The sequence below is a fragment of the Carassius auratus genome, chromosome 1 (genome assembly GCF_003368295.1).
Source record: "Carassius auratus strain Wakin chromosome 1, ASM336829v1, whole genome shotgun sequence".
Lineage (NCBI taxonomy): Eukaryota > Metazoa > Chordata > Actinopteri > Cypriniformes > Cyprinidae > Carassius > Carassius auratus.
In genome coordinates, this window is record NC_039243.1 from 11,063,142 (window position 1) to 11,076,280 (window position 13,139).

The 13,139-nt window shown below is 34.7% G+C and overlaps 3 protein-coding genes across 3 annotated transcripts in view; 2 read left to right on the top strand and 1 right to left on the bottom strand.

The window, feature by feature from the left end:
• The window catches only part of LOC113109348 (myb-like protein U), a 972,647-nt gene that overhangs the window by 375,128 nt on the left and 584,380 nt on the right, over positions 1-13,139 (bottom strand). The gene's annotated exons all lie outside the window — the stretch shown is intronic.
• Positions 114-6,684, top strand: LOC113109838 (palmitoyltransferase ZDHHC3). The gene is made up of 9 exons (XM_026273630.1): positions 114-381; positions 841-929; positions 2,174-2,247; positions 2,504-2,616; positions 2,826-2,887; positions 3,283-3,403; positions 3,482-3,554; positions 4,540-4,684; positions 4,919-6,684. The coding sequence occupies exons 1-9, from the start codon at positions 257-259 to the stop codon at positions 5,008-5,010; spliced, it is 894 nt and encodes a 297-aa protein (XP_026129415.1). The 5' UTR covers positions 114-256; the 3' UTR covers positions 5,011-6,684.
• On the top strand, positions 7,175-12,504 carry LOC113109880 (type I phosphatidylinositol 4,5-bisphosphate 4-phosphatase-B). The gene is made up of 7 exons (XM_026273699.1): positions 7,175-7,411; positions 8,785-8,975; positions 9,098-9,204; positions 10,121-10,226; positions 10,344-10,396; positions 10,501-10,591; positions 10,691-12,504. The coding sequence occupies exons 1-7, from the start codon at positions 7,312-7,314 to the stop codon at positions 10,832-10,834; spliced, it is 792 nt and encodes a 263-aa protein (XP_026129484.1). The 5' UTR covers positions 7,175-7,311; the 3' UTR covers positions 10,835-12,504.

A 13,139-nucleotide genomic window follows, 5' to 3' on the forward strand; every position in this document is an offset into this window, starting at 1 on the left:
ATTTTTTTATAATAAACATTGTGCTTAAACATCTAAGAGTCTGTGAGGACATTCCTTTTAAAACGAAAAAGTAACTCGAAAGTTTGTGCCTGATTTTTAATTGTATAATAAAAAATAAAAAAAAAGTATAAGCAGATGACAGACAAAAATACACAAGTTCACAGGTGGTCAGAATTAATGAAAGCGGCGGACACCACGAGATGCGTATCGCTCGTCACTTTTTGACGTCACCAGGAAGACCGTAGATGATGGAAAGATGGCTGCGTTTCGCTGTAGGCGAGACCCGTGTGGCTTTATTTGTCTCATTTTAACTTATTTCAGCGTCTTTTACGCCGATTATGTGGTGATTCAGTATGTCCTGATCCCCGCGTATTCTGGAAGGTGAGTACCGCGTGAACGAAGCTCTAAAGAGCCAGCGTTTGGTTCACGTAACATCCGCCGCCGCTCATGAGATCATCGCTTTATGATAGTTCCTTTTTAGAATCACCCATAGCAACAGTCGTTCATAACGGTGTGAGTGCCACATTTTAGCGTTCTGTCATGTTTTCTTGCGAAATGTTTTTAACAGTGCGTTTGAACTTCTTGCAACAAATACTAGCGTCGTTGTCAGACTTTCGCATCATTCAACGTGTGTTTACTAACGTTACACTTTCTTTTTGTCTCTTGTTAAAGTAACGTTTACGTTAAATGTTGTAGGTTTCAGGTTATCTCACCTAAGTTAACAAGCCATCGAGCTTTATACTATATATATATATATATATATATATATATATATAGCTGACATTTTTTAATGCTAAATATGTTTAGTATTTTAACGTGCTGTCTATTTTCTCTTTTTAGTGTATGGTGCACTCTCCATGGATCTGTGTTTAATATTATTCTATTACTATTGCTGGCTTGCCATTCAAAGGCAGTGTTCTCTGATCCTGGTGAGTGCTCTTAATAAATGGGTCAAACTCATTTTCTAAGGTGTTTATTTTATTGTAGACTGTTTTAAAGCCAATAAGTCTACTGTATTATATTTCATGAATGAATTTCTAGGTGTTCTATATTAGCAACATGATCAAAACGTGGCTAAAAAAATTTTATACACATGCCTTCCATCCTAACAGTTTTATTTTTGACTTTTTATACTTTTTTTAAAGGGGTAAAAGGCTTCTTAGTGTGATTGTAAAAATGTCCACTTTCAGGTCACGATAGATATCTTTTTGCAAAATCTTCAGTAGCATTATAAAGTAAATGTAAGGATACCTTTATATTACAAGTAGAATTTCAAAATGAACACGATCACTTTAGGGTTACTTGACTATCCAGACAATCAGTTTGTAAAATAAATAAATTTAAACTGCAAGAATTAAATATGATAAAGACTATCAAAGAACGTTCTATTGCAGTGATCTTCAAATCTGCCTCTTGAGATGCACTTACCTGCTGAGTTTTGCTCCAACCCTAATCAATCCTACCTGTGATTTTCTAATTATACGAGACTTTTAGTTCTCTGCAGAGCCAAAGTGGGTGTTATCAGCTTGTGGTGTTTTCAAACTGCTGGGTGTTTCTAAATCATGCAATCTAAATGATTCCCCTTACCCAACCCCACCCCTAAACCTAAGGTCACTATGACATCAACCAATCAACACCCTGATCTGGTAACTCCCATTACTTTCCTGCGGAGACTTATACTTGAATTATCCTGAAGAAACTCAGGAGTGTTTGATTAGGTTTGGATGTTTGGAGCTAAACTCTGCAGGAAAGTGGATCTCACGAGTCAGATTTGAGGATGTTCTATTGCATTGCATTATATGCATTGCCTCCACAATTAAAACAGAATTTCATCAAACTCTATGGCCCTATAAATAACATCTCAAATCCATTGTATATTTATGCTCAGTTTGGCCTCTATATAAAAGTGTAAATGTTTTTTTTCCTCGAGTATGAGTTCCATATTCTCACTTTATCATACTACATGGACCATCATTTCCTGATGTAATATATATTATACAAAACATAACATGCATATGCATACTTTTAGATTTTTTATTTATATACGTTTTGTCTAAAGGTTCAATAAAGTGTTCTGTTAAATATATTTTTTTTCTGACTGTTATTTCATATGTCAGGCTTTACATGGTTAAGAAAGGCTATCAGTGTAAACTTTAACCATTCATCATCACAGGTATGGTTCCTCTACCTGAGACAGCCATTGATTTCTCTGACCTGAGGTCCCAGTCCAACCGTCTAAATGACAGAGTGAGTGTTGCTGATCTGTCTACTCCTGTAATGGCATTGAAGTCATATTCGTGTCGTGTCGATCTATCAACTATTTAGCAAATGTTACTTTCTATTTTTACTTTTCTGTTTATGATGTAGTTGTTATATTGATGGAATAGTGGTCCTTTAAGCGTTTTCACATAGTGTGTATATTCTATTTACTTGCCTTGGATCTTATTTCACAGTGCATTTTCGCTCTCTGACATTTCTTTAATTGTTGTATTGTTCTCATCAGGGCTGTGAGGGCTGGACAGTGTGCAGTCGCTGTGAGACGTATCGGCCTCCTCGTGCCCATCACTGCAGAGTTTGTCAGCGCTGCATCAGGAGAATGGACCATCACTGCCCGTGGTCAGTCTCTCATCATTCTCTAGTGGCCAAATTGAATATATATTTGTATGTCTTGTATCTCAGACTTTGTAGTACTTTTTAAAGTAGAATAAGTGTTTGCAGTATACTTGTGCTATAACATATATAATGTGTATTTGGATATAATGCACCGGCAGTATTTTTGCTTTGTTCTGATGAATGCATTTGTATATATGTTTGCTCTTTTATAGGATCAATAACTGTGTTGGAGAGCTCAATCAGAAATACTTCATTCAGTTCCTCTTCTACACAGGTGAGTTTTAAAAGCATAGCTCAAAAGGAAATCACTATACCGTCATCATTTATTCTTCCTCATGTCATTCCAAACTTGTATGACTTTTTCTCTCCTATGGATCATGAGAGATGATATTTAGAAAAATATTGGTAACCAGACAGTTTAGGAATCCCTTTGACTTCCATTGTATTTTTATCCTTACTATGAAAGTCAATGAGACCCAAAATTGTTACAAATGTGGAATGACATGAAATGATGGCATACTTTTAATTTCATTTTAAGAATGTCTTAAACAAAAACTCACATATTCTATTTTACATTGCAAAAAAACAAACAAAAAAACGATGCTATGTTGGATGCAAATGTTAGTGCTGAGGTACATACACTATGGTTGTTTCTGTGTGTCTCTTTAGGCATGGCCAGCTTGTATTCCATGGCGCTTGTGGTGTCAGCATGGGTTTGGAGAATAAGGAGTGAAAGAGAGAGAGATGGAGATGAAGAAGAAGAAGAAGCTCCTAGCAAACATCTCATTGTGTAAGTCACAAATTCCTTCTGAGGTACTGTATATGTTAGTATAAAATATAACACTGTTCTTGGCCATTTGTTTCACAGGGCACATTATATCATTCTGCTGGTGGAGTCAATACTTTTTGGAGTTTTTGTCTTGGTGATATTTTATGATCAGGTATGCATTATATGAACCATATGTTGACATTATAGTTTAACTTAAAAAAAAATCACACAGTCACGGTATTGTAATTACATTAAGTGTTACAGTGGCCTGTTAACACTTGGTCACATAGCTATCTGATCCTGAAAAGACCAGGCGTAAATGCCCTCCTAAATGCTTTCGAGACTAATATGAATCTGATCGCTCAAACCACTACAGGAGGTGGTCTGGGATGCATTTCAGATGAAACTGGACAAGTGTAAATGCATCTGGTTGTTGAAACCACATGTTAATTTAGCTCCTCCCAAAATGTTAAAATAATAAACATGTGAGAGCGTTTTATAGGCTATATGACATGTCATAGCCAGGCATTGCCACAGTTGAGCATCTGGGTATCAGTTCAGCAAGCGACATTCAAATGAAGCTGAAAGTAAGTTGTCAATGCTCAGCTTCATTAAAAGTAGTAAGACAAACAGGGAGCATTCACCCAAAATGAAACTTACCTTCTTGTTGCATTTCTTTTACTGTGGAACACAAAAGAAGATCGTTTGAAGAATGTTGGTAACAGATTGCATTTAAATATTTTTTTTATTAGTGCAAGACTTGTAAATGAAAAGAAGTAAATGTATGAATATTCATCAACAGCAAAGACTTAAGTATAATATTTCATATTGGAAAGCTACTTGTCATTGTTTTACTTTTTTATTTGAATTCTGGATCTTTAGACACCTTTAAATTGCAATGATAATGTTGTGTTGTATTGATTGTCATTGCACAGTTAACAGAACGATAGAATGAATGAAGTGATTAGTGCAGAGTGGCTCTTTTTAAACTACAGTATAAAGCTAAGCTTCTTTAAGCTTTCTAAACACTAATATTTTCTTCAGGAAAATCTTATTTATGTAAATTGTATTCATGTGATTGTTTAAATTTAAATGTTTTTTTGTTTTTTTGCATGTGTTGATCTGTCATTTTCTGTCTCTGTTGTTTTTGTCCCAAGCTGGTGTCCATTATAACAGATGAGACGCCCATTGAACAGATGAGGAACAGGCTAATGAAAGACAAACCCAACAACACCCACCAGACACACATTACACACACAAGAAAGCCAAAAATTGCTTTGCTGAGGGAGGTTTTTGGACGTGGTGAGTTGAACTATTTACAGCATGTTTTTATCCTGCAAGTTTGTTAGAATTGTATCACTGTCACTGTTACAAATGGAGAAACAATGTTTAATGTTATTTAAAACAAAAATGTGTCTGTAAATGTTTTTCAGAGTCTCTTAAATTTGTCAAGGCTGCATTTATTCGATAAATGCAGAATGATAATAGAACCGAATGATGTTGAATGTAATGGAATAATTTCTCTTATATTTACAGGTTCTGTAATATGTTGGTTGTTTCCGCTCCATTCCTCCCCTCCTTCTGTTGGCGGCATCAGTTATTCAGCACTTCCTGATTACAATGTGTAACATATACCAGTTTTCCATCAGTTCATTTGAATGTTTCGTCAGTATCACATTGTGTTTAGAACACTGAATATTACGTTACTAAGGTGCAAATTTCAGCTATGGTGATTGATGAAGAAAAAGTGCTGCTGCGTGAGTGTTTTTGTACACCGACTTCTGCTTACTGCTTCTCACAAAGTCTTGTAACTAGGGCTGGGTACCGTTCAAACATTATCAATACCGATACCTTGACTTTCAATACACGATTATGACAGTATATAATTTGTATGTGATTATAATTAGATATTGCCTATTTTTATAACAAAACAGTGTTTACGTGAAAACTGCTAAGCAGGTGAGGCAATTAGCTTGATATGAAAGGCTATAAATAAAATATTTCTGCCACCTTATATGACCAAAACCCTCATTAGATCACAATTGGAAATTATTTAAAACACTCAGTGGTGGTTTAAATTGAGTTTGAGTAAATGCATAGTACCGTATTTTCCGGACTATAAGTCGCACTTTTTTCATAGTTTGGCTGGTCCTGCGACTTATAGTCAGGTGCGACTTATTTATCAAAATTAATTTGACATGAACCAAGAGAAATGATCCCAGAGAAAATATTGCCGTCTACAGCCGCGAGAGGGCGCTCTATACTGCTCTGTGCTCCTGTAGCCTACTACTGAGCGGCATAGAGCGCCTTCTCGCAGCTGTAGACGCCAATGTTTTCTCTTGGTTCTAAATAAATGCGACTTATAGTCCACTGCGACTTATGTTTTTTTCCTCATCATGATGTATTTTTGGGCTGATGCAACTTATACTCAGGTGCGACTTCAAAAAATACGGTATATATTTATAAATTGTCTTATGTAGCATGATGCTACAGTGTGCACGAATGGTCCCATAACGTGTTTTCCTTGATGCCTCATCAGAGCCAATCACCGATTTAGGCACATAAAGCATTCTGCATGTTTTTTGGCTCACTGACTTTAATGAGATTAACCCTTAGGAATCAAAGACAAGACACCCAGCTCTACTTATAACAATAGTCTTTTACAAGATATTTCCAAGTGTGGGACACCATTTCTTTTTACCACATGTCACATCACGTTACAAGATACTTTTACAAACCATTGATTTGGATTTTTAAATTCAACATTAACTCTTGAGTATTAGTGGATTTTCTCTCAGAAGTATCTTGTTTGAAATCGTTAAAGCAGTATTTAACCCCTAACCAGTATACAATTTGTTACTTAACCACTTTTTGGCACACAGGGATGTGAGCACACGCTCACAAGGTCAGCTGTGTTTGCTTTATTTGAGGTAAATGCAAAAGGACACCTTCATTGTTTTCATTGTGTGTTTGAGTACATGGACTGTACTCCATTTTACATAAGGATTGTAAATACGTATTTTATCATTTTAATTTCTGACAAAGGTATTGCATTTTCAGGTTACTGGACTACTTTTGTTAAAGTGCTTGTTTTTTTTTTTTTTTTTTTTTTTTTTAAATGTTAATGTTTTTGCTGTTTCATGGACAGCTTGAGGGATGTGTGTACATAACAGATCAACATGTATACTGAAAATGTTTACATTGATATTTATTGTAATTTATCCGGTTTTGTGTTTCAGGATTTTTTTTTTTTTTTTTTTTTTGGTCTAATGCTGCTGATTTATGTGAAGTTAAATACATCTTTTCATATTCTGTCTTTTTCGCTTGAAAATTACAAGTTTAAGTTGAAATAAACCAGTAGTGTTAAATATAGATTGTTGTGTTTTATTATTCAAGATATATATATATATATATATATATATATATATATATGTATATATATATATATATATATATATATATAAAGGTTTAAGGTCGTACTTTTCATTTATTGTACATTTTTCATAATTTATCTCATTTACATTAACTCAACCTATTGTGATGGCATTTATTATAGAATAAAAAAGTCTGACGTGACTAACGTTAAATATGACATTCTCTAATACGGGCAGATTTATGAAATGCGTGAATGTAGTCGTGAACATTAATATTTCGCACAGTACCCCTAAATGAGTGAGAACTATTTAAAAAAGCGATTTTTTTTTTTCAATCCTTACTTTTAAGCTCGTCGCTTACTGGCCCAATCCGTGATCACGTGCTTGTGTTGTTATTTTAGTTGTCGACTTCCTGTTTGCAAAAATCATGTGATCATGTGACGCTTCCTGGAGAGTTACTTTCACGCATCACTTTTCCTCTCCACAACATTTACTAGCAGCAGATCCTACGCCCAAACAGCGGGATTTTGTTGCGAGTTTGGGCTTCTCTAAGGCATGGCTGACGAGCGATCGCCTTTGCTATCGGACAGTCGCGATGGAATGAACTGGTTGTTACCGGGAGATGAGCCCTATGGACCTCCGAGCAAACCACAGAGTAAGTCAAACCTGATCCGGACTCACAGAGAGCCTTTTGAGCTTTTTACCTACACTGCATTTTAAGGCATCGTAGGCGAATTCGATTCGATTCAGTTCGATTGGAGCCTTCGAACGCGCCTGTGATGCACACACTCACATGATGTCTAGGTTGGCAGAGCACTATTTAGAATACTATTATTTATTACTTTCAGTTGGATTTATTTAGAGCAAAGTATGTCTGTGCATATCTTGATAATTTGATTTAACCTGCCGTAATCTGCAGTCTGCAGGTCCTGAGCACATTACAAATAGATTAGTGGCAGGTAGGTAGACAGTACACCTGAATCACATGACTGAAGGAATCCTGCCCTCACTCTTATCAGTTTATTATTTTAAGTACTTTTACTCTGGCACAGTCTGAACCTTAGAGTCAAAACTGTTCAGGTTTTGACTACACACTATGTTGTTCTGTTTAACAAATTCATTTTCTTAATTTTGCTCTATACATGTAAGATTACAATAAAACTAATTAAATTAGTATAAAAGTTAATATGATTAGTAATGAAGGGGTGATGTTGAATAAACCTTTTATGTAGAATTTTTAAAACCTAACTATTTACTTATTATTTTGATGGCCGGTTCTGTCAGATGTTAGTGTAAATCTCTTAGCTTATAACACTGTTGTGTAAAAACAAAACTGTAAATAAAAAGGTTCAATAGTACTGTTCATATCTATTTGAATGGAAGCTTGTTTCTGCCATGAAATAAAGATAAAAAAGGTAATTGTAAATTTTCATCTAACCATTCTCTTTTAATTGCGAAAATGTAAAAATGTGTCTCTGATATAATGCAAATATTTAAATTAAAAATTAATTTAATTTTTTTTCATTGTCAAAGGCGGCATACAAATATTTAGCTTAAAGGGGTCATGCAATTTAAATTTTCCTTTTCCCTTTTGAGTGTTACAAGCTCTTGGTGCATAAAGAAGATCTGTAAAGTTGCAAAGACTAAAGTCTCAAATCCGAAGAGATATTCTTTATCAAAGTTAAGACTCTGCAACGCCCCTGAAAACAGCTCATTCAAACACGTGATGAGGTCTGTTTTATGTCAATTTCTTTTAAACATTGATTTGATAATGCATGCAATAATAATAATAATAATGCATGATGGGTAAAAATGTATAGCCTGCCCTGAATGCACTGTAAGTCGCTTTGGATAAAAGCGTCTGCTAAATGCATAAATTTAATTTTAATTAATTTTAATAGAGGGTTAATAATATTAGAAAGGAAATCATTAAATGCAGTACAGTCATGCTTTTTCTTTTCTTTTTTCTCTCTCTCTTTCTCTCTCTGCCACCTGCTTACATCCTCTGCTATTCTCTTTCCATCCCAGATTTCTCAGCATTCCCGTCAGCTCCTCCCGCATCGATGCTGGGAGAGGCTCCTCCACCGTACTCCCCGCTGGGTTCTCCGGAGAGTAGCAGTGCTACCGTCATCAGCTGCAGAGTCTGTCAGTCACTTATCAGCGTGGAGGGCAAAATCCACCAGCATGTGGTCAAATGCAGTGTCTGCAATGAAGCTACAGTGAGTTAACAAGTGAATTCATTTAGGATTCCATTTATTAGACGTGTAATTATTTTGTGTTCGATTTTGGCGTGGTGTTAAGAGAAAGTTCAGACTGTGTCCTCACTTCCTGTTTCATCTAGCCCATAAAGAATGCTCCAGCAGGAAAGAAGTATGTGAGGTGTCCATGTAACTGTCTTCTCATCTGCAAAGTCACCTCGCAGAGGATCGCCTGCCCTCGACCATACTGGTGAGAGACTTTACCGTCCTTCATAAGCATTACGACAAAGTATTAGGAACACCCCACGGATCATTGATGGTATCAGATATATATATACTATGAAGCTGAGTTATGACTACACAACCATTCAAAGTTTGTGGTACAAACGTACTACATTTATTCAGAGAGAATGCATTGAATTGACCGTTTTATATATGTGTATATATTTATATTCATAGAATTTATATCATATATAAATATTTTTATATATAAATGTAACATTTTTCTTAAATATATGCATGCATGTGTGTGTATTTATATGCACATTATAAATATACACAGCACAGACATATATTATGCAAACAAAACTTTTATTTTGGGTGTGATTAATCGTTTGACAGCAATAATATATATATGCTGAAATTCTGAGTGTTTTATTTAAAGAATCCTGACAAATGTATTCAATTACCACAAAAATAATAAGCAGCACAACAGGTTTCTTTAACAATAATAAGACTTGAGCACCAAATCTTTATATTAGAATTATTTCTGGATTAGAAACAGTGTGTGTGTGTGTATATGTGTGTGTATGTATGTATATATATATATATATATATATATATATATATATATATATATAATATACATACACACTACACATAATTATAAACTGTTATTTTAAATTGTACAGTTCAGCTTCACAGAAATGAATTACATTAAAAAATATATGAAAATAGTAAATAAATGCAGCCTTGGTGAGAATAAGAGACTTTGATATGATAAGTACTGTTCACAATGTAATGTATATTCAAAAACATGGTAAGTTTTATCGGTGGACAGACCAATAAAGTTGGAAGATAATTACAGTTCAAAGTCAAAGTTTCCAGAAAATGTGTCAATTAATGTTTGTGTGTGTGTGTGTGTGCGCGTGCGTGCTGGAGATTAGTAAGCGAATTATCAATTTAGGTCCAGTTCATCCCGGTGCTGGGAGTCCGAATCCTCAGCTTAGTGGTGCCAGAGTTTCCTGTGGCCACTGTGGAAACACTTTTCTGGTAAGAACATCTCATTCATGCACATTTACAGTATTTCAGAGCTCTTTTTCAAATACTTTGCCTTAATAATAGCCTTAATACAGTAGCCGTGACTGTGACTCTCTGTTGTTGATTTAGTGGACAGAATTTACAGATCGGACATTGGCTCGCTGTCCACACTGCAGAAAAGTGTATGTTAAATACTATCAATAGAACTTCCTTCATTTAGAACCACAAAGATACATACACTACAAGTAGAATAATAGCATGTAATTCCATTCTTTTCATCATATAGTTCATCGATTGGCCAGAGGTACCCTCGAAAGCGGAGTTTGATATGCTTCCTGTTGTGCTTGATCTTCATCATAACGACTGCAGGATTGATTGTAAGAATAAAATCATTTTAGAGCTCATTATTTCAAAGAGCATCATCATTTCAGAATACCAAGAATCCTCTTTTCTCTGTTCTTGTTCTCTCTATGTAGGCCGGATCATGGCGGAAGGCACCAGAATATAAGGGCATTTATGCATCCTGGGCATTTTTCATTTTCCTGGTGCTGATCACTTTGTTCAGAGCTGTGCACTGGGCCTGCATGAAAATCAGTGAACCGCTGCACAACTACTCCTAATAGGAGAGATGAATGAAGAGGAGGTAGAGATGAAGTGGAAGAGACAAGAATAATGAGAAAAGATGTTAATGGAGTGATGCTTTGTCCAAATTGGTGAAAACCTGTCAGGAAACCCATCCAAATCATATTTCACCTCAAAATGATCTGCTTCCTAAACACTGCACAAATAGAAGAGGCATAGAAAAACACATATTTCAGCATTGTCAGTAGTTAGTTTAATTGCACAATCAGTAACTGCTGAAACAAGCCATTTTTGCCCTATCACTCTGGTGTCACACAAATATGTTGAAACATTAGAGTTCGAATGAGACTGTGGCTGAATTGCTGACAGAAAGTGTAAGTGCTTCACTTGACAGTGTGCTCTGTTGTTTAATTTTGGGGGAACTGAAATTTCAGCTGTGTTGATAATCGTATGCTGACCTGTTACTTCGAATGAAGAGTATGAGCAAAAAAAAAGGGAAATGACATGAAAACTCCACAATGAGGCATTTGGACAGGTTCAAAGACTATGGAAAAGCAAAAACTGATCTTTTTTTGGCAGTGCATTTTAGTGCACTTTTTATTGTCACATAGTACTGGAACGTGCAATAGACTGAATCACAGGCAACAATGAATTGATTGTTCTTTTAGTGTGGTTTATTGCTTTTCCATGGATATTATTCACTGGATGTTTTTTTTTTTTTTTTTTTTAAATGTCTGTTACCCAGGGTATGACGCAACCTTTGTCTTCATTTTCTTCCTCCGATAGCATTCAGCATGTCTTACTGTGTATCTGCACCATCGAATACATCTTAGGCACAAAATTATGCTTTGCTTACTAACAAAAAAACGTTCAAACATCTGACACAATGCAATAGTACAGGTATTTTTGAGATTTCTAAAAATCCTTATATTACTTTTGTTGATGCTGTTTTTAAATCCGGCATCACTGCTCATTATTTGTACCTGTCTGTGGCTGTAAAACTGCATTAAAATATTCTTCATTGCTATAAAGACCTTTAGCATTACCAAGCAGAGTGTGACAGGCAGAGATTTTTATAATTTTAATGACTAAAAAAAAAAAGTATGCTAGTGGATGTAAATACTCATCAAACAGAATCACTGTGATTGACTTAATATTTATACGGTCAGAACAACATTTACAAGAGCTGGGACAACATTGTACCTTACCTACCTGAAAAAATACTCATTAGTATCTTAGATTAATAATATGTACCCTTAATGTAATATTAGAACCTTTAACAAAGGTAAAGGGGTAAATAGGGTACAAAGTTGTTCAAATTTATTCAGAAAGTGTAATCAGATGTAAATATACTAGATGACCAAACTCATAGGCTTGTTTCCAGCTGAAATTAACCCTTCGCACTGCACTCTTCATTAAGATACAGATATATAGTAATAGATACTAGTACCTGTACCCACTGTATTCTGTGAAATGCAGATGTGACCAGCACATTTTTATTTTTTGCAGTTTATGATTTGTTTACATGAGTGTGCAGTTGTACTGTGCATTTACTCAAATTTTCGTTAAAAAATGTTAAATATCTATCTATATATATATATATATATTGTTGCACTACAATTGAGTGATTTTGCTAACAGATTCTACTCTTGCCATTGTTGATTTTGTTGTTGATTATTTTTGTATGTTTCTTTGTGACTAAATTGATTAAAAAAAAAAATCTCTAAATTTTTCCGTGACTGATTTCTCAATAATAATGTTAGATTAATACTGTAATTAGGTGAAATTCATCTGTTTGGTAAGTGATAACGGATTCAGTGAGTCTAATGTTAACATTTGAAGTAATTAGTTCACCCAAAAAATGAAAATTGTCATCATTTACACACCCTGAGGTTGTTCCAAACCACTTTTCTTTAATCTGCTCATGACAGAATTTTCATTTTTGGGTAACTATCCCTTTAATGAAGGTAAGTATATATATGTTATCAGTTCATGTGCTTCTGTTCACAAGAGTGATACTCAAAAAAATAATACCATTTTGAAATACGTGATGTGATTTTTGGTGTGAGAAACGTACAAGCAATTATCTTAGTAGCCAGTTAGAAGTTGTGTGCTAAGGTTAAATTATTCAAACATTCAACTGAACCTTGTAATAAATAACTTACCTTATTTATTGACAAATTTTCACATCCTTGCAAAAATGTTTTTAAAACATATGACTATGGTAGCACAAATGTGAAATGAATAATTTCTAATGTTTTCCAGCGACACAAACATCGGGAAATCGATTTCATTATTTTAGCTAATTATTAACTAATAATAACTACATTATTATAGACTGCT

What these genes read in the sequence shown, in the direction of transcription:
- LOC113109838 (XM_026273630.1), top strand. Translation starts at nt 257, where the DNA reads ATGGCTGCGTTTCGCTGTAGGCGAGACCCGTGTGGCTTTATTTGTCTC. An exon ending in ATCCCCGCGTATTCTGGAAG is followed by an intron (nt 382 to 840) that starts GTGAGTACCGCG and finishes TTCTCTTTTTAG; the next exon opens with TGTATGGTGCACTCTCCATG. An exon ending in GAGGGAGGTTTTTGGACGTG is followed by an intron (nt 4,685 to 4,918) that starts GTGAGTTGAACT and finishes TTATATTTACAG; the next exon opens with GTTCTGTAATATGTTGGTTG.
- LOC113109880 (XM_026273699.1), top strand. Translation starts at nt 7,312, where the DNA reads ATGGCTGACGAGCGATCGCCTTTGCTATCGGACAGTCGCGATGGAATG. An exon ending in GCCTGCCCTCGACCATACTG is followed by an intron (nt 9,205 to 10,120) that starts GTGAGAGACTTT and finishes GCTGGAGATTAG; the next exon opens with TAAGCGAATTATCAATTTAG. An exon ending in TGTCCACACTGCAGAAAAGT is followed by an intron (nt 10,397 to 10,500) that starts GTATGTTAAATA and finishes TTCATCATATAG; the next exon opens with TTCATCGATTGGCCAGAGGT.